This window comes from Podarcis raffonei, chromosome Z, assembly GCF_027172205.1.
Source record: "Podarcis raffonei isolate rPodRaf1 chromosome Z, rPodRaf1.pri, whole genome shotgun sequence".
NCBI lineage: Eukaryota > Metazoa > Chordata > Lepidosauria > Squamata > Lacertidae > Podarcis > Podarcis raffonei.
The window spans coordinates 12,046,626-12,065,669 of NC_070621.1; the positions used below are offsets into that span (position 1 = coordinate 12,046,626).

A 19,044-nucleotide genomic window follows, 5' to 3' on the forward strand; every position below is an offset into this window, starting at 1 on the left:
AATTAATCTCTCTTTCCAGGGAACTCTGGAAATTGTAGCTCTGGGAGGGGGATATAGTTGTCCTAACAGCTGTCAGAACCTTCTGACATTAAGAGCTGTTTGTGACAGTGGAAGGGACTCCCATGAGAGGTGATGAACTCTCCTTCCTTGGATGTTTTTAAGCAGAGGCCACCTGTCTATTTGATTTAGAAATTCATTCACTATGATTCTATTCTTCACCTAGTCCAACTCCACTCAACCTGCTGCCCAGTTGTGAGGGGAAATTTAGTTTTTAAAAAAATCAGTTTTAATCAATTATGTGTTGCTGTGCTTGTGGGGTGTGGAAAGATACCCAAGAACTTTGGGATTCAGTGGGGGTTGCATTTAGGGACAGGGAAAGGGGCAAAAAGGCTGCCTTCAAAATTTAAATGGGGAACTAATCTGGCTGCATACACACCACGCATTTAAACCACATGACTTCCCCCTAAGAATGCTGGGAACTGTAATTTACTACCCACAGTGCTACAATTCCCAGCACCCTTAAACTACAACTCCCAAGAGTCAATTTTTTTCCAGGGGTGATGTCATGTGATTTAAATTTGTTCTGTGTACACGGCCATTGTGACATTGAACCCTACTTTGATCAAACAAACTTTGGGGGAGAGTGAGAGGGTTATAGTTGATGCTAGTCCTACTCATTGAGTAGACCCACAAAAAATCTGAAACAACTACCTTATATTCATTCATATCAATGGGTCTACTCAGAGAAGGACTAGTATTGGACACAACCCAGGGTGTTTAAACACATCCAGCAAGCAGCTCTTATCTGGAGAGCAAAGACATATGTAATGAATCTGGCTAATTAGCTCTACGTGTATTTCGTTGCAAGGTCCAAAAACAAGAAAAGTTCCTGGGGGGAAAGAAAGAAGAGCAGCATCTGCAAGCCAGCTGGAACAAGGAACAGTACATGGAATCCAAACTGACGTCTTCCCTGATTAATCAAGCACTGGAGAAAGCAAAACCTCACGAAACACCAACAGATCCTCTGATGTTCGGGCAGCGAGTGCCGTTCCTTAATGTATGCGAAAAGGTGCAATATACACAGAAACTGGGAGGGACCTGCAGGCTTGAGGGGAAAATCCTAATGTCTGTAAAAGTACAAAAAAATATTTGCGAGGAGGGGAACAAAGCAGGGAGTGGGAGGCAAGCCCAGCCCAGTTAAGACTGGGTGTGGTCAATGGTCATGGAATGCACATGGAATGAGCAGGAGGAATGGGAAACTGGAGGAAGAGGGAATGGAACGCAGTTCCTGAACAGGAAGCACTTCACACTGCAACTGTCTGTTGCAGGTTCCACCCTGCTTTTTAGCCTTTTCAAGTAGTACAGGGGTTGCCCATTTGGTGCCCTCCAGATATTGCTAGATTGCAATTCCCATAAGTTCCAGACAGCATGGCCAATTAGTCAGGTATAATGGGAGCTGCAGGGACGCGGGTGGCGCTGTGGGTAAAAACTCAGCGCCTAGGACTTGCCGATTGCATGATCGGCGGTTCGAATCCCCGCGGTGGGGTGCGCTCCCGTCGTTAGGTCCCAGCACCTGCCAACCTAGCAGTTCGAAAGCACCCTTAAGTGCAAGTAGATAAATAGGGACCGCTTACTAGCGGGAAGGTAAACGGCGTTTCTGAGTGCTGTGCTGGCTCGCCAGATGCAGCTTTGTCACGCTGGCCACGTGACCCGGAAGTGTCTGCGGACAGCGCTGGCCCCCGGCTTCTTAAGTGAGATGGGCGCACAACCCTAGAGTCTGTCAAGACTGGCCCGTACAGGCAGGGGTACCTTTACCTTTTAATGGGAGCTGTAGCTCAGGAACATCTGAAAGGCAGCATACCTGACTGCCTTTGAACCAGCATTTCCCAAACTGCCTATGTGGGTTAGTATTTAGGATCCTTCCATTCCAACAGTAAGCCATGCAAAGGTGCCTGCATACCCCTTGCTGAAACTTCTTTTTAAAGGGGTGACTTGCAAAAGCTACATTTCCAAATTGTTTTTTTTTAAAAATGAAACACTTAGACTACTTAATCACAAAACTCTCTTAAGCAGCAAAACGTGTGAGCTTTTATTCCATCATCAAGACATCTGGGATGAAAGCATGTGTGAATATCGGTGAGAAAATCAGTACTGATGCCAAACAGGCCACAACTTAACTCAAAATGGAGTGGGTGGTAGTAGTCTTAAAGTAGCACAAATCACTTGAACAATATCTATAGATTATGTGACACTTTCTCCTTCAGTGGGATATCAAAACATTAATGCAGCATGTGAACAGTACATTTACCTGCTCACCTGTGGCAAGTTAAAAACCTTCAACAGGCAACCAGGAAAGAAAGCTTGATAGAAATTTGGTTTGTTCTGTTTCTTACTACAACCTTTCTTTTCCCCTGACCAGCCCAGGAAACAAACACCCGAGACTGAGAAGCAAGCCACTCACATTCTCTTTAGAAAAGGTCCTTGTGAAGCACAAATATCGTGTGACCTTGGATTTAAACAGGCCATCTTTCCAGAGGTCAGCATCCAAGCCATCTGCCGTCTGTGCAACCTGGAAAAAATATCAATAGCCAAGAGTTGGTGAAGGAAGAGAAAAAGAGGACAGGTAAAGCACACTATAGCTAATACAGGTGCAAAGCTCACCTTTTACACCTAATTAACACTGGCCCGAGGCTTTTATTACCTCATTAAGTCTGTCTCCTCCAATGGAGAGAAGGATCAAAAGCAAAGGGTGTGTGTGTGTGTGTGTGTGTGTGTGTTTGTGTGTGTCAGTCCTAAAAATACTGTCACCAGCGAGTCAACTGATTAAAGAGAACCTCACGTAAAATATTAATCAAGGTAAAACTACCTTTGGCCACTACTTCTTGAGGTGTTTTGGAGGTTAATGGGAGAAACACAAAAGTCTTTGTCCTCCCTCACAGGCCTATGGTTCGAAAAACGAAGGGAAATTGGTCACATGGTGTGCAGGCAGAAATACTGCCTGCTAGGCAGTCAGTTAATCCACCCTTCAATTTAGACAACCATTTGAAGATTTGGTGCTGGGGCACGGAGAGTTCATAAATATAACACGTTGACAAGATATGGTGCAAATCCAGCATGAAGAGTCTGGTCAGTGATAGGCTGGAGAAAATCATGTGTTCTTCTCTGACCCTCTATATAAAGATTCCAGCACCGGCTTCTTCACAGGATAGAGAAACTGAAGTGGCTTTGCTACTGTTGTCTGATAGGCATGGACTGCCCAGCTTGAGCTGTATCTGAAACACATGCTTAGTTGTCAGAAGCCTTCATTCAACAGTAGCAGCTATCGCTTAAGATGGTGACAGGGACTGTTGTCAACTGGAGCACCCCATTTGAGCCTCTCTCTCTGAACACCGGCTGATGCTTGCCAGTTCGTCTTGCATGCTTTTATTTATTCATTCGGATGATTTCTCACTTAAGACAATTCATATGCCCACCTTCCTTTTCAAAGAAACTCTTCTCCTTCTTTGCAATAGCAGGAAAGAAAGAAGAATTCGCAGCATACTCTCTATAAGCCACTGGCGCTGCAGCAAGAACCCCAGCTCCACTAGAAGGGAAGCGAGGTAGCAATCCTCAAGGAGTTGCAGTGGAACTCTCTAGCTAACCATCCCATGTCAGAATCAGCAGCTACTACAGGCAAGTAGAGGCTTCTGACCATTTAGGCTTTCTGTGAGAACCAAAGAAGTGATTCTGTTGGTGCCACCCAGAATGCTTTGTGGCATAGTAAGAATCTGAACTCAGGTTCCGCCCACCCCTCATAAAAAGAACAACAGTATTCACTATAGACTCATTCCTCTTAAGGGAGATCTGTGAGGCAGCCCTATCCACTAAATGCCATTCCTTCCCTAACAGCTCGTGTGGGCTGTGCAACACTCCATTTGCTCACTCACCTGTTCTTTCGTCAAGCCTACTGGCAACCATGAGAACTACAGTATGCTTATAAAACTAAGGTATAGAGAAAGAGATGCATACTTTATTCAGAGCTCTCTCTCTCTCTCTTTTGAGGATGAATTTCCTCCTGTTTGACAAAGTCTGTCTACTATACTAACCTTAAATCTAAGGAGACAGAACTAAGTATTTAAAAGCAAATACTTATTTCTCCCAGCCTGATCAACACTGCTTTTTGTTAGCAACACAGATGATAACATTAAGGGACACAAAAAAACAGTCAGAAGTGGTATGGTGTGACTTATATAATCCCTACAAAGTAACGACATGTCTAGACAACTTTGCTATTTTTAGCTTCTAGGTTTGCATTTTCTTTTTTTAAAAAAATATTTTTTAAAATCCTCTTACGAAAGTAATGTTGTTATCAGCATGATCAATGTGAGGGTTTGGGCTGAAAGCCTAATCTAATTACTGGCATATGTTCTTAAGATCCTGTTTGCACTACCTTCAGAGAGGGGCTTTTAAAGCCTCAGTCTCTCTCGCACGCACGCACGCACGCACGCACACACACACACAAACTTCAATAAGCCTAAATTGAAGGTTCCTGTTTTGATTGTTCGTTGTTTAATGCTGAGTGCCCAATTGGTTATTTATTTCCCTTGATTCCAGGGGAATGAGCGTAGGTCAGAGCAACAGCAACAGCTTTGCATGCAGAAGGTTCAAAGGTTTCAATCCCTGGCATTGCCAAGTAGAGCTGGGAACTTCGCCTGCCTGAAACCCTGGGGAGCTGCTGCCAACGAGAGTTGGAATGCAAGAGAAATCTGGTCCGTGCCTTTTATTTCCATGTGAAGTCACCTATTTCACACTTCCTGAAAGAAACTGCACTCCTGTGAATTTTGTTGTTGTTGGACTACAACTCCCATCATCCCCACCTAGCGGGACCAGTGGTAAGGTATGATGGGAACTGTAGTCCAAAATCAGCTGGAAACCCAAGTTTGGGAAACCCTGGTTTACAACATTTGAAGTTAAAAGAAGAAAATTCCCAAGCTGGTTGCAAGGAAGTAAAAGGAAGAAGAAGAAGACGACGAAGAAGAAGAAGAAGAAGAAGAAGAAGAAGAAGAAACCCAGTAAAAGAGAAAGTTCATTTACCTCCCCACAATTCCCTCCCCTAAAGCCACTTTGAAGGGAAAATATTTGCTGCAAGATGTACCCAAGAGAGGATGTCCATGACACAATTACATTTCTATGCAGATAAAGCTTGTGATCAAACACCTCCTTGGATAAAAGGGGTGAAGTCCGTTCTGTAAAAACAGAAGCAGTCAAATCCAAAACTAGAATAATCCAGCGTAAAGGAGAGGTCTGGGGCATTTGCCAATGCAGAATTTATTCACACATTCCACAGCTAAACTATGGTATTTGCTTCCACAAGATGCAGTGCTGGCCACCAACCTGGGTGGTTTGAAAGGAGGGTTAAGCAAAAAAAATGGAGGATTGAGCTATAAAAGGGTACTAGCCATGATGGCAACATTCTGCCTCCACTGCCAAAGGGAGCATGCTTCTGAATACCAGATGCTAGGAATCCCAAGTGGGGGAAAAATTTGTATACTCAGGTCCTGCCTGTAGGCTTCTCATGCCGACTGGGCATCCAGTCGGCAACTGTGAGAACATGAGGTTGAACCAAATGGGCCACTGGCCTGATCCAGTTCTTAGGAGCTCATAACTAGAGATGGGAAATTATTTTCACTTGTGTATTTGCATGTGAAGGATACAGGAGGAGAAATAGCAAAGTCCAGGGTTCCAAAAATTCATATATTACTATGTCCTTCCATTTCAGATGTTCAGGCTATGTGTGCCAAGGCACTTGCCTGGGTGCTAAGCTCCATGGGTGAGCACCTTCTCTTGGTCCCATCAGCATCAGAAGCACAGATGTTGGTGACAGATGGCTGCTTCCACATTGTGGGATTCCCTCCCATGACACATTAGACAGGCTCCCTCTTTGGAATCCTGGAGAAGACCTTCCCATTCAGACAGGCTTCTGAAAACTAAGGTGCAGGCAATGCTGGCCACTGGGCTACTAGATACTAGTTGCTGGTTCTCAATGTGCTTAGATGCATTTTGACTATTGTTTTTAAACCAGTTTGTTTTTATTACTTTTTATTTTATAATGATGTTTTAAAATTTTGGAAGCCACCTTGAATCTCAACTTGGGAGAAAAGTGGAATGTAATGAAACAACAACAACAACTATTATTATTATTATTATTATTATTATTATTATTATTATTAAGCAGCCAAAATTGTGTCATCCACACAGAAAAAGGAAGCTGCAAGCAGGCTCAGGATAACCTGAAGGTGTTCAGAAAGTACTTTTAAAATATCTTTAGGGGGGAAATCCTGCCCCATTCCCACCTGAGCAATCTTCTGGGGGCCGCATGCCGGTTGTACAGAGGGCCAGATACAAATATGGGCAAAAACAATGAATGCAGATTTTACCTTTGTACAGCAGCCTAGATTTTACACACACACACACACACACACACACACACACACACACACCTCTATCTAAAACCCAGAGATGAAAGGGGCATAATCAAAGTTTAAAGGACACATTCCAAAGGAAGATATGGAGTCAGCTGGTGCCAGTGAGAGGTGTGGCCTTGAGACAGGGGTGTTGCTGAAGATGACATATAGGCTGGGAGAATCCCTAGGGCCAGGTAGAGAGGTCTGGAAGGTCACATTTGGCCCCAAGGGCTGAAGTTTCAGCCTCAGGACACGTGTCAGAGAAATTAAACTCAGAAGGTTTGCACCAAGAGAAATAATTGTGTCCTTAAACTCCCGGTTCCTTCCTTCCTCTTTAAATGGAGTATTACTTAATTACTTGAAGGGAATTGAGCAGGATAGCTTGCAAGAAGATACTTAAAGGAACCTCATCACAAGGCAAACGGAAGCCTAAGAAGGTGAGAGAAGGAGCAATTAAGAAATGAGTAACAGCAGCCAAGTCTAAGTAGCTCTTTATCACCCCACAGATTGAGGCCACATTCACAAGGCCCTTCTATGTGCCATACTACAAACAGCTACCAATACAGCCACTGTCACAACACACATTTAAAGCACTATTACACCGCATTAAACATGCATGGCTCCCCCAAAGCATGCTGGGAGCTGCAGTTTATTAAAGGTAATGAGAGCTATAAGGGGACCTCTATTCCCCTTGTTATAAGAATTCTAAGGTTTCAAATATAGAATAAGTGTTCATAAGTGTGCAAGGAAAACACACATACACAAGCTATTTAAACCCCAGCTGCACCAGTCCTTGTCAAAACCATCTCACTTCCCTCACCACAGATACACGCAGGTTAAGTTACAATCTGTACGCTGAAAATTATACAACAGACACACAGATTTCCTCCTCTGCCACCACTGCACAAAACGTTTGTTAGCCCCGCCAAGTTCAACAGATAAATTAAAAGCTTCAAGGGAGCCGCCTTTCTTGCTAACAATTTGAGATAATTAACAGAAGCCACAAGTCATTTCATTTCCTGCTATAGCTTGAAAAGAGGCTCCTGTATTTATCTTTGGGGACTTGTTAATGGTTTTTAAGGACATGCCATTTAAATAATTAACACGCACGCACACACAAAGCAGGAGGTCCTGTCTACAAAATACCAATAGCTTTTAGCATAGCAAACCGTTTTCTAGTAAATGGAAGACTTCTTGTCTAAAGAAGATTTTGATTGGAAGAGGAAGACCACTGAAAACAGTCATTGATTTTGGCAGGGTCACAGAGAGCTCTGACTCTTCTTTTCATTGGCTCCCATTGACCCAGGCATCCTATAAAGTACTTCCAGGTTGCATTCCAGCTCCAGCCTGTGTGGTGCTGTGGTCAGAGAGTGGGACTAGGACCTGGGAGAGCAGGGTTCAAATTCCCTCTCAGCCACAGAGCCCATTGGGTGACCTTGGGTCAGTTTCTGTCTCTGATCCCAACCAATCACATGTGGTTGTTGCAAGGATAAAATGAAGAGGGGAAGTAGTGTGTACATCTACCTTGAGCTCCTCGGATAAAAGGTCACATCATGCAGCCATTCTCTCTTCTGGGTATTTGAAATGGTGCTGTTTTTGTGCTGGTACATACTTGCTGGTACATACTACTGTCACCCGTTTTTGCTGCCTATGGCAGCCATTTTGTGCTGGAAATCACAGCATTTTTATCATGTGTACCAGCACCTCATTTTTTATCCTGAAAGAAGCACTGATATACAGTGGTACCTCGGGTTAAGTACTTAATTCGTCCCGGAGGTCCGTTCTTAACCTGAAACTGTTCTTAACCTGAAGCACCACTTTAGCTAATGGGGCCTCCTGCTGCTGCTGTGCCGCCAGAGCACGATTTCTGTTCTCATCCTGAAGCAAAGTTCTGAACCCGAGGTACTATTTCTGGGTTAGCGGAGTCTGTAACCTGAAGCGTATGAAACCTGAGGTACTGTAATTCTGTAATTCTAAAGCATGGCCCCCCACTCAGGGAATGCTACCTGATATCCTCCAACCTATCACTAAGAATGCCACAAAAATCTGCAGGCCTCTTCAGTGCGCCAAATATTAGGGCAGGTCACAGCAATTCAGGGCACAGCATTTGCATTTGACAAGAGAAGAATTTTTTCACTTGTATCCGCTTCTGCAGCTATGGAACTTGTGTAGGGCCTGGGGGAAAGGGTGGGTTGGAATATCACGCATCAGTGAATCAACAGAGCTTTTTGCTCATCTAACTACTTTCTCCACCGACTTGTCAGGCAACTTTTTACAGCACACTGCCATTCCCCAGATCGGCGAGGGAATTTCAGTCGAGAAATCACCTATGATTTTGATTGATTGAATTGTATATTAGCGATCGGGTTTTTTTGTTTTTAAAAGCAGATTTTCCAACTGCGCAAATTCCCCATCCATGGTGGTTCCCTCACTGCAAAAAGGGAAGTTATAGGGAACCAGGCAGAGGGCCTTCTTGGTAGTTGAGCTCTCCCTGTGGAACGCCCTTTCGTCAGATGTCAAAGAGTTGAACAATTATATGACTTTTTGTAGACATCTGAAGTCAACCCTGTTTCAGGAAGCTTTTGATGTTTTGTTTTGTCCCTTTATATTTTGTTGGAAACCGCCCAGAGCGGCTGGGGTAACCCAGTCACATGGGTGCGGTATAAGAAATATATTATTATTCCTATTATTATTCCTCCACAGCAGCAGGTAACTCTTATCTCTCATCATCATTATTAGCATTATTTATTATTAGCATTATGAATCCCCGAACCAGGATTCAAGATGCTTTACAAAAATTAAAACAACATGGATAAACTACAGAAAGCTAAAAATGTATAAAAGGTAAGAGTTAAAAAGTAATTAAACTATAACAGAATCAAAACACTAGGAAAACAAATCCATTAACATGCAGATACAGCCATACCTTGGTTGTCAAATGCCCTGTAACTTGTATGTTTCGGCTCCCGAATGCCGCAAACCCGGAAGTGAGTGTTCCGGTTTGCGAACGTTCTTTTGGAACCCGAACGTTTGACAGGGCTTCCACGGCTTCTGATTGGCTGCAGGACCTTCCTGCAGCCAACCAGAAGCTGCAATTTGGTTTTCGGACGTTTTGGACGTCAAATGGACTTCTGGAACAGATTCAGTTTGTCTTCCAAGGTACAATTGTAGTAAAAAAACAGCACAGCGGTATTAAAAGCTGTTTCCTTAAAAACAGTCAGTTCCACAAAGCCTGTTGGAATTAAACAAGTCTTCACCCACCAGCAGGACAAGGAGGGAGCCAGTCTAGCTTCCCGAGGGAGGGAGTTCCAAGATCTGGGAGCAAGCACCAAGTAGGGCCAATACAGTGATGACTCACTGATGAACCTGCCTTAGTTCAGGAACTAACAGGCGCCAAAGAAAAGGAGCACCTTAAGGGTGTTTACAAGGATGCAATGGAGCATCACCTGCCTGAAGGTGAAGAAGAGGTGGTTCCGGCCAGAAAGAAGAAGGTGTTTTAATATGGTTTGAGCATTTTAAGTATGGAAACTTAAGTCTACCTTGATATAATTCCTGTACATGCTGTCCCTCCCTTTACCTGTTATTTAAGTGCTTAATAAATGCATACACCTAACACTTCTAACCCCCTCCCCATTTTTTTCAAGCTGCACATTATCAGCTTTCCAAGTGCACCATTTCCCCTCTAAATCCATATTTTGTACCCAACTGGCACCCAACTTAAAACAACAACATGGATGTGACAACATTCTGGAAAGGAGATGGGGAGATTTCTTGGAGCCGGGGGTGGTGAAGCGCTGGCCTAACCCTTATCCCCATGTCTTTATTTACCTTTACCTCCCTTACTGCTTTCCTGTTAAAGACATGGATCAAGTGAAGGGATTGCCTCTCAAAAGGACACTCTCATCTCCTTCCTGAACTGCAGAGCTGAAAAGGAACCCAAAAGTCATCAACTCCAACCCCCTGCAATGCAGGAATCACAACTAAGGAGTCACTTGGGGCAAAACTGTTGAATCTGCAACACCCTTCTGTTGGTTCAACAGGGTCATAGCACGTGAACAAGTGAAACCCCTCTCTGTCTCTCCTAACATCAGTGAGGCTACCAGAAGGGGAGAGAACGAAGCAGCCCATTCATTTTGCTGCTTAGATTAAGCTCCATGACCTGCTGAACTCTATAACTAATACCCAGTACTACCTGACCTTGGGTTTTTTCCTCCTCCTCCTCCCTCCTTTTGTGTTGTGGCTTTTAGATTGCAGCCCTGATCTTCGTACACTGCTTTGCGAGCCTCGTTCTGTGGAAAGGTGGAGTAAAAATGCTTGGGAGGCAAAGGAGCAGAGCCTCCAGCTGCCATGCCTATGCATGCAGATTCAGACAAGGTGCCGAGCTGTGCATATTGGAGTTTACAACTTCTTAGGACTTCCAGCAATACTTGGGCACTAGGTTGCGGGAGGCTGATCTAGATCAGCTACCCCCAACCTAGTGCCCTCCAGATGGTGTTGACTGCCTCTCCCATCACAACCGACCATTGGGAATGCCAGTGGATGGACACAGTAGCCCCAGAAACATCTAGTTTGGGGGAAAGACTGATCTTGAGGAACTGGAATGCATTGGAGAAAATGGGCTGCAAACTAAAGGAACATGAGCCAGCAGAGATAATACTGTTCACCTCAGGAATACTGGCTTCCTCCCCAACTTCCGACATATATACCTTTTCCTTTCAAAATACTGCTTCCAACTGCAGCTAGGAAAACACAGTATTCCTAGGCAACAGCAGTCTGTTAAAGCCCAAACAGAGCGTTCAAATTCCCTGGTCCAGCGTGAAAATTATTAGGAACATAGGAAGCTGCCTTATACAGTGTCAGGCCATTGGTTCATCCAGCTCAGTGCTGTCTGCACTGACTGGCATCAGTTCCACCAGGTGTATTTCCACCAAGTGTATTTCCCAGCCATACCGGGAGAGGGCAGGGACTGAACCTGGGACCTTCTGCATGCAAAGCAGGTGCCCTTCCCCAATCAGAGCTCCCTTGCAGTTTAGTGCTAAAAGCATCAAATAGGTAACCTGTAGGGGACGCGGGTGGTGCTGTGGGTAAAACCTCAGTGCCTAGGGCTTGCCAATCGCATGGTCGGCGGTTCGAATCCCCGCGGCGGGGTGAGCTCCCGTCTTTCGGTCCCAGCTCCTGCCCACCTAGCAGTTCGAAAGCACCCTTAAGTGCAAGTAGATAAATAGGTACCGCTTTATAGCGGGAAGGTAAACGGCGTTCCGTGTGCTGCGCTGGCTCGTCAGCTGCTGCTTTGTCACGCTGGCCACGTGACCCGGAAGTGTCTGCGGACAGCGCTGGCCCCCGGCCTCTTAAGTGAGATGGGCGCACAACCCTAGAGTCGGACATGACTGGCCCGTACAGGCAGGGGTACCTTTACCTAGGTAACCTGTGCTACCCACCCTCTCTGCTGCATCAAAAGTAGAAGATAAATCTGCTCCAAGGGTTTCCAAATTCCATACCCAGAGAAGCTTAAGTGTCTACATGCTGCATGGATCATGCAAAAGATGAGAGCCTGTATGGTTTTCGCAAGGGTTGATCAACTCTTGCTAACCAGAGGGCTGAGGAATGGAAGATCCATGCACAATCCTTTTCATCCCCCACCAAGCTCTTGAATTTCACCACGGTTCATGCACTTTCAAGAGTTTTATTGCACTTATAAGGACTAGCAACCTGTTGCTTGTTTTTGGAATCATACCGCTCAGGATGGCTTTTGTTTATACACCAAATGATGCGATGCATACAGTTCTACCAAAAAAGGGGGTGGAACATACACCAAACGTTTAGTTTGCATTAATATGAATAAACAAGGTTGCAATCCTATCCCCTCTTACCTGGGAGTAAGCCTCACTGAATTTGAAAGGACATACTTCCGATTAGACATGGGACTGCATTCTACCATGTTCTACTCACAGTAGACCCACCGAAATTAATGAACCTAACTTAGCTATGATCACTGGGTCTACTCTGAACCAACACTGGCTACTCCAGAATGTCTCTGAGCATATTCCGAGTGTAGGAATTAGTTTTCATCATTTTGGTTGAGCTGAGGTCACTGTACTTTTATGCACAAATCTTCTGACAAGCTCTCTTCATTTCAGCCTCCTTGATCAGGAGGAAAAAGTGATTTTGTTTTTGCTATTGTTAAACAGTTGCCAGTCGGAAACCCTCACAAATCAGCTTTAGTTGAGATCCCTGAATTACCAGGGTTGGTCTAAATGACCGTAGGGGTTCCTTCCAACTCTACAATTCCATGATTCTAAAAACTGTCTACTTTTGAATTCAAACTGGCCTAACTCCCAGGTAAATGCCTAATGTTCCAATTAGTGATAAATTAAAAGGCACCACCCTGCATTCCCCAAATCTATCACCTCCATCCCATCCCATGCTTATAATCTTTTGCAGGTTTCTGAGGAATGTGGGTAGAAGAAAAGAGTTGTATTCCCCCCCACCAAAAATAATTTTTTATGTTAACATTGTTCACGGCTGAATTTGTGCAGTCGATGCTTAGAACACTCCATCATAGGTTAGGCATCCTTTTTAGCAATCAGAATACATTCTCTAAGACAAGAACCAAAAACCCAGCTGAGCTCCGGGGAGACTTCACACTCTTGTTCAACAACAGTTCATCAACATCCACATTCTCCGCCACCCCCCAAGGATCAGGTTCATGCATCTGCTTTTTCGCTACATACCTCCAGCTGGCTGGTTTCAGATTCCCTGTCCCCAAAAAGCACCTCCCTTCCCAAATCCAAGCTCAGATATAGGGTGATCAACCAGTCAACCTAACCCAAAAGCATCTGCTCTGGCTGACTCTCTTAAGCTCCTTCCCAGCTTCTGCCACCTGTATCTTTACAATACACAGGAGGGGAGCCTCAGGCCTGGGAGCAGAATCTGACCCTTGGGACTCTTCCCTAGGTCACTTCCCCTTCCCCTCCCCTGGCTGGAATGTGTGCATGGCATTCCAACAGGCGTGAGATTCCAGAGAGTAGATGCTGTCACACAAAAATATAGATTTCTCACAAGTCCGGAGCAAACATTATGCGACACTTGCACGAGAGCCACTTCCGCAGAGGGATGCGATTGAGTGGGCAGGGCAGCTCTGAAGCCTGAAACAATGCATGCTTCCATGTGGAGCCATACATTCTGGGGCAGGTTGTATCCATTTGCAAGGATCTTAACAAGTCGGGTCCAGAATACCTTAAGGACCACCTGATCCCTTAGACTCTTGCTCGATCCCTGAAATCTCTGGGGGAGTCTCTGCTGGTGGCCCCCAATGGCTCAGGTGCATAGCTTGTAACTTCAAAAGCCATGCATTCAGTGGGCTCAATTCTGTGGAACTCCCACCCACCAGAGACAAGACATGTTTGATGTTTTACCGTGTTTTTAATATTCTATTGGGAGCCGCCCAGAGTGGCTGGGGAAACCCAGCCAGATGGGCAGGGTATAAATAATAAATTTACTCTTCTTCTTCTTGATGGTGAAGGAGCTGCTGCAGAATCAAGAGGACCTGGATGGTGAGGGAGTGGCTACTGTGACCTGCAACACCTGTGCCATATTTGTGGGGCTATCTTTGAAGGTGACCCGGAAACTGCAATTAATCCAGAATGCAGCAGCTAGGCTGGTGACTGGGAGTGGCTGCCGGGACCACATAACACCGGTCCTGAGAGATCTGCATTGGCTCCCAGTACGTTTCTGAGCACAATTCAAAGTGTTGGTGCTGATCTTTAAAGCCCTAAATGGCCTCGGTCCTGTATACCTGAAGGAGCGTCTCCACCCCCATCATTCAGCCCAGACACTGAGATCCAGTGCTGAGGGCCTTCTGGTGGTTCCCTCATTGCTATAAACAAAGCTACAGGGAACCAGGCAGAGGGCCTTCTCGGTAGCGGCGCCCACCCTGTGGAACACCCTCCCTTCAGATGTGAAGGAAATAAGCAGCTATCATCTCTTTAAAAGACATCTGAAGGCAGCCCTGTTCAGGGAAGTTTTTAATATTTAATGCTGTATTGTTTTTAACATTTGATTGGGAGCTGCCCAGAGTGGCTGGGGAAACTCAGCCAGATGGGCGGGGTATAAATAATAAATTATTATTATTCCTGCTACAGAACGTGCAAGAGTATACTTTTAGCAAGTGCAAACTGGTCTCCTTGCTGGAAGAGAAGGTGCAGCAACCTGAGGCCCACCCAGCCACACTTCAGGCTACAGGACAAGATGCAGAGTTTTTCGATACAGCTGAGCGAACTGCAAGACAGGTGGGGTGCCCCTAGGAAGGAGCGAGACCCCCCATTCCAAGAGACAAACCCCTGGAGAAAAATGACACAGGAGTGAACAGAGGAAAACATCCAACATGATCAAGGTCTGGAAACCAAGCCTTATGAGGAATGGTTGAGGGAGCTGGGTATGTTTAGCCTGGAAAAGAGGAGACTAGGAGGAGATATGATAGCCACCTTCAAATATCTTAAAGGCTGTCACATGGAAGATGGAGCAAGCTTGTTTTCTCCTGCTCTGGAGGATAGGACTCTTCCAGTTATGAGAAAGAAGATTCCAACTAAATAACTTTCTGAGTGTAAGAGCTGTTTGACAGCCTCTCAGGAGGTTGTGAACTCTGCTTCCTTGGAGGTCTATAAGCAGAGGTTGGGTGGCCATCTGTCATGGATGCTTTAGCTGAGATTCCTGCATTGCAGGAGGTTGGACTAGATGATCCTTGGGATACCTTCCAATTCTATGAGACAGGCACCCTCCTTGCTGAACTTCAGGCACATGACAAAGTCTTCCTCACTCCAGCAGAAAATGCCTGCTGGTCAGCCTTTGCTTTTGTGACATATTTTTTATTCTCTGTGTGGTTTATTTACATGCACACTGCTCAGAAATGCCAACGATTAAGCAGTACCTAAATAACACAAGCAGAACAAAAAGAAGTTAATGACAGGCATGAATAGCCCTCCAGGTTATGGCAGCCACTGGAGGGCAAATCTCCAGAAGGCGCTTTCTGCATAGCAAAGTGTGTAACATGAACCGAGGTCAGTAGGCAGGAAGCCAACAGGCCTATCGCTACATAGCAAGACTTGTTGCCAGAACAAACAGAAAAATATTTAACCCAGGCAGATCCCCATGCAATAGCAGGAAAGGAGACCAAAACGTGGTAGCCTGTGTTACGCTCTGTATTAAAGGAATATGTAACCAAGCTCAAGAATATCAATATAAGCATTCAAAGAACTTCCATTTGCTTCATCACCCCCAAGCTTCTAGTCCAGGGGGTGGTGGACCTCAGGTCTGAGGTTGATTGCAGCATTCCGGGCCTTTCCATGTGGCTCTTGGAACTCTTCCCAAGGCCATGTCCCTCACTGAACTCAAGCATTTTTGCCTGGCGGGAAGGCAAACTTAAACTCTGATCGCCAGATGGAAGACAGAGAGGTGTACATGTGCACTCACAGAAACCAGGAACAACCTGCCCCACTCACTATGGCACTTGGCCCCCAGGGAAGTTGTTCAGAAGGGAATGTGGCCTCATAGCTCTAGACCTCGGAGCAAAGATGGGAGCCTGGAAACTAAAAATCTCATACGCTAGAAAACTACTTCTTATTAGGATATGAGGAAGTAAGTAAGTGAGTAAGTAAGCAGTGCTTACGGAAGCAAAGCAACTAGAGACAAGTCATCAGGATGAATGCAGATTTTTTGTGCACGAAATTAAAAAGAATTCGAAACCCACATAATCCAGATTCAATGCCATGAAAACTCTGAGAGAGAGATATTTAGGATTTTGTATTAAGGAGGGAAAATACAAGACAACTCATTTTGTACTTACGACATCGTAATTTGTAGGCGCTCGGTTCCGGGAAGCAACGACCCCGACTCCAGTGATTGGGTCCATGGGCACATCTGGCAAGGCATCAGCAAGTTCTCTAACCTCAGGCATTGTGGACTGTTCCTGAAAGAGTGAAGAAGATTTAGAGGGAGGGCAAGGTCAGCGGGCAAAAAGCCAGTGGGCTGCCCTATAACATAGTATAACAAGAGGCTGCCAAAATAAACACCCTGGCCTGGGCACACCTAACTCAAAGTGGCATTTGCAGCTGATAAAAACTCACTTGAATTGACTCCCTTTTCTGATAGGCTCTCAACTAGGTTCAGCTAAGGATCACTGCCTGAGGAACATTTAACCCAGGCAGGTCTTCATCTGAGAGAAGCAAAAGACGCCCAAGGGTGGTAGCCTACTTTTTAAAAAGGAGAAGGAAACTGCACCCAGGTCTGCATATCACCCCATTTGCAAATAATGAGTTTACTGACTGAAAACCTTAAGGACTGGAGTCCTTAAGGACCAGTCCCCCAAAAGCTCATACCTTAGGGAGGCAGAACAAGGCCAATAGGCTTCAGACCTCAAAGCAGAGTGGAAACATTCAGTGGTACACAAGATTGCAACCCCTGCAAGTACCAGGAGAACCAACATGTAGGTGGGAGTTCCAGGGGCGCTCCTATCATAGGAGAAAGGGGTTGCAGCTGGGTGACAAAGCCCAGGGGGGCAATTAAATCTAGCAAAGAATGTGGAGCAGGAGAAAACAGCAATAAATAACTTTTCGTAGTGCTCCAATTTAGGTAAAGGACGGCAGAGGTCCTCCAGCCCTGGCCTAAGGGCTAAGCAGCATTTTATGCAATCATTTCCATGTGGTTGGAGACTCAGAAGGCTACACCCACATTATACAGCATGCTAACATTGCAAGGGCCCCTATTTAAGGAGACAGGTGACCCCCAGGTGCACAGTGAGCACCTGCCTTGGGCCCTCTCTCAGTGGCTAAGGCAAATAGCACAGAATAGTTCACCTAAAGCACTGAGCTGCGTTCAGGTGACTAGGATCAGACCCATGGGTGGGTGGGAAATTGTAATCTCACAGATCTTAACAAGAGACAAATCAGGCAGTAAAGTGATGGTGCAGGATACTAAACCAAGGAAGAAATAAAAAGGATTCAAAAGTGGAACGCAGGTTCACTTAGATTCAAAGTTCACACCCACACCATCTATTTAAAGCATTTTGATTCCCCCAAAGAACCCTAGGAACTGTAGTCTATACCTCACAGAGCTCCAGTTCTCAGTACCCTTGAAACAAACTAGAGTTCTCAGATTCTTAGGGGCTCAAGCCATGGGCTTTAAATATAGCTTGGGGGTGTGACCCAAAGGCAGCCCCCCATCCACAAATGTATATATCCAAAAAAGAAAAAAATACATTTTTTTAAATAGAAGCAATACAATATAACACTCCGAAAAATGGGGGAATTACACTAAAAAGACAGGTGCAACACACATGACATATTCATGACGTCCTCAGGGGATAAAAAGTCCCAGTGTTGCAAATGTCCATAACTGCCCTTGATCTGTGTTTTTGTTAGTCTTTGCTGCATGCATATGCAATAAAGTTCTGCTGGGTGGTGTAAAATGACTACGGTAACTTTTTTCCTTGACTAACCCATATTTTACATGTGATTTTCTCCCATTATTGCTAAAGTCCAAATTGTTCGGTACCAAGCTGATAGGTTTAGGCCATTCAGATTTTTGCACTGCCGTATGATGTTGCGTTTAGGAAATGCGAAGTGAAGTCCTTGGTCTTGAGATCCCTATTATGTCCCATAAGCATAGAAAACAAAAAATAATTCTGGTGTAAATTCAACACTATCTCCTGTAATACGGTGTTCTTTCAAACTTGGGTCGCCAAGTATTGTTGTTGGACTACAGCTCCCATCATCCTTTGCCACTGGGCTGAGCTGGCTGGAGATGATGCAAATTGTAGTTCCAACAAAGTCTGGGTTGAAGAAGGCTGAAAGAGGTGCCACACAGCGTCAGGGATTAGCACAGGGCTGTCAACGTGGATGCCCTCCAGAAGCTGTGGACTACAACTCCCATCAGCCCCAGAGAAGCTTCAGTGCAACATCAGAAGGGCATCACCCGGGGCTTAGTGGGTGGCTCCTCCCTGTCTTGCCCAACTATGAGTGAAGGACAGTGAGTGGAGCATCTCTTGAAAGCACATAGAACTATGGCAAGGGTAGAGAATCTTAGGCCAGGAGGTCAAGTGAGGCCTTCAAATTCTCCCAGTCCAGTCCCCAAGGATCTCTCCCCACCCAGAACACAAACCTCACCCTGAGTGCTGTCAACTGGCTGGAGTGTGTCCTTGAACTGTGATGACGCATTTCCCCTGCCATGATGGAGACACGGGTGTGTGGAAACCGCTGGTGTGTGCCTGGCTGCTGTGATGCAGCCTTTAATACAACAGTACAAATTAACTTGTGCTGCCCCATCCACTTTCACCTGTCTTGACCACGCTTGGCGTAAGCGTTCCCCCTTACTATGTGATCAACCAACCACTATATATCTAGGGACAAAGAACACTTTGGGTTAATTGGCAGGCGGAGAGACTTACAAGGTGGTCAAGGCTGAAGACCCCTCAGTGAAGTAACCTGAACCCTGCAACCATCATCTGCGGCCCTTCTTCATGTGCTGGTGGGTGGCAACAAGACAGCAGTCCTTTTCTTCAGCGGCTCCCCATTTGTGGAATGCTCTCCCCAGTAAGGCCCACCTTACG

At 45.4% G+C, this 19,044-nt stretch overlaps 1 protein-coding gene across 5 annotated transcripts in view; it reads right to left on the reverse strand.

Moving 5' to 3' along the window:
- Positions 1-19,044, reverse strand: part of MVB12B (multivesicular body subunit 12B) — a 97,912-nt gene that overhangs the window by 67,605 nt on the left and 11,263 nt on the right. For 4 of the 5 annotated variants that reach the window (XM_053374740.1, XM_053374742.1, XM_053374738.1 and 1 more), the window contains exons 2-3: positions 16,285-16,407; positions 2,462-2,569 (exon numbers count right to left, since the gene is read on the reverse strand). In XM_053374740.1, coding sequence (XP_053230715.1) covers positions 2,462-2,569; positions 16,285-16,395 — 219 coding nt within the window. In that variant the 5' untranslated portion in view covers positions 16,396-16,407. Of the gene's footprint in view, positions 1-2,461; positions 2,570-16,284; positions 16,408-17,934; positions 17,959-19,044 lie in introns of those variants that run through there. The other variant, XM_053374741.1, reaches the window with a different exon arrangement.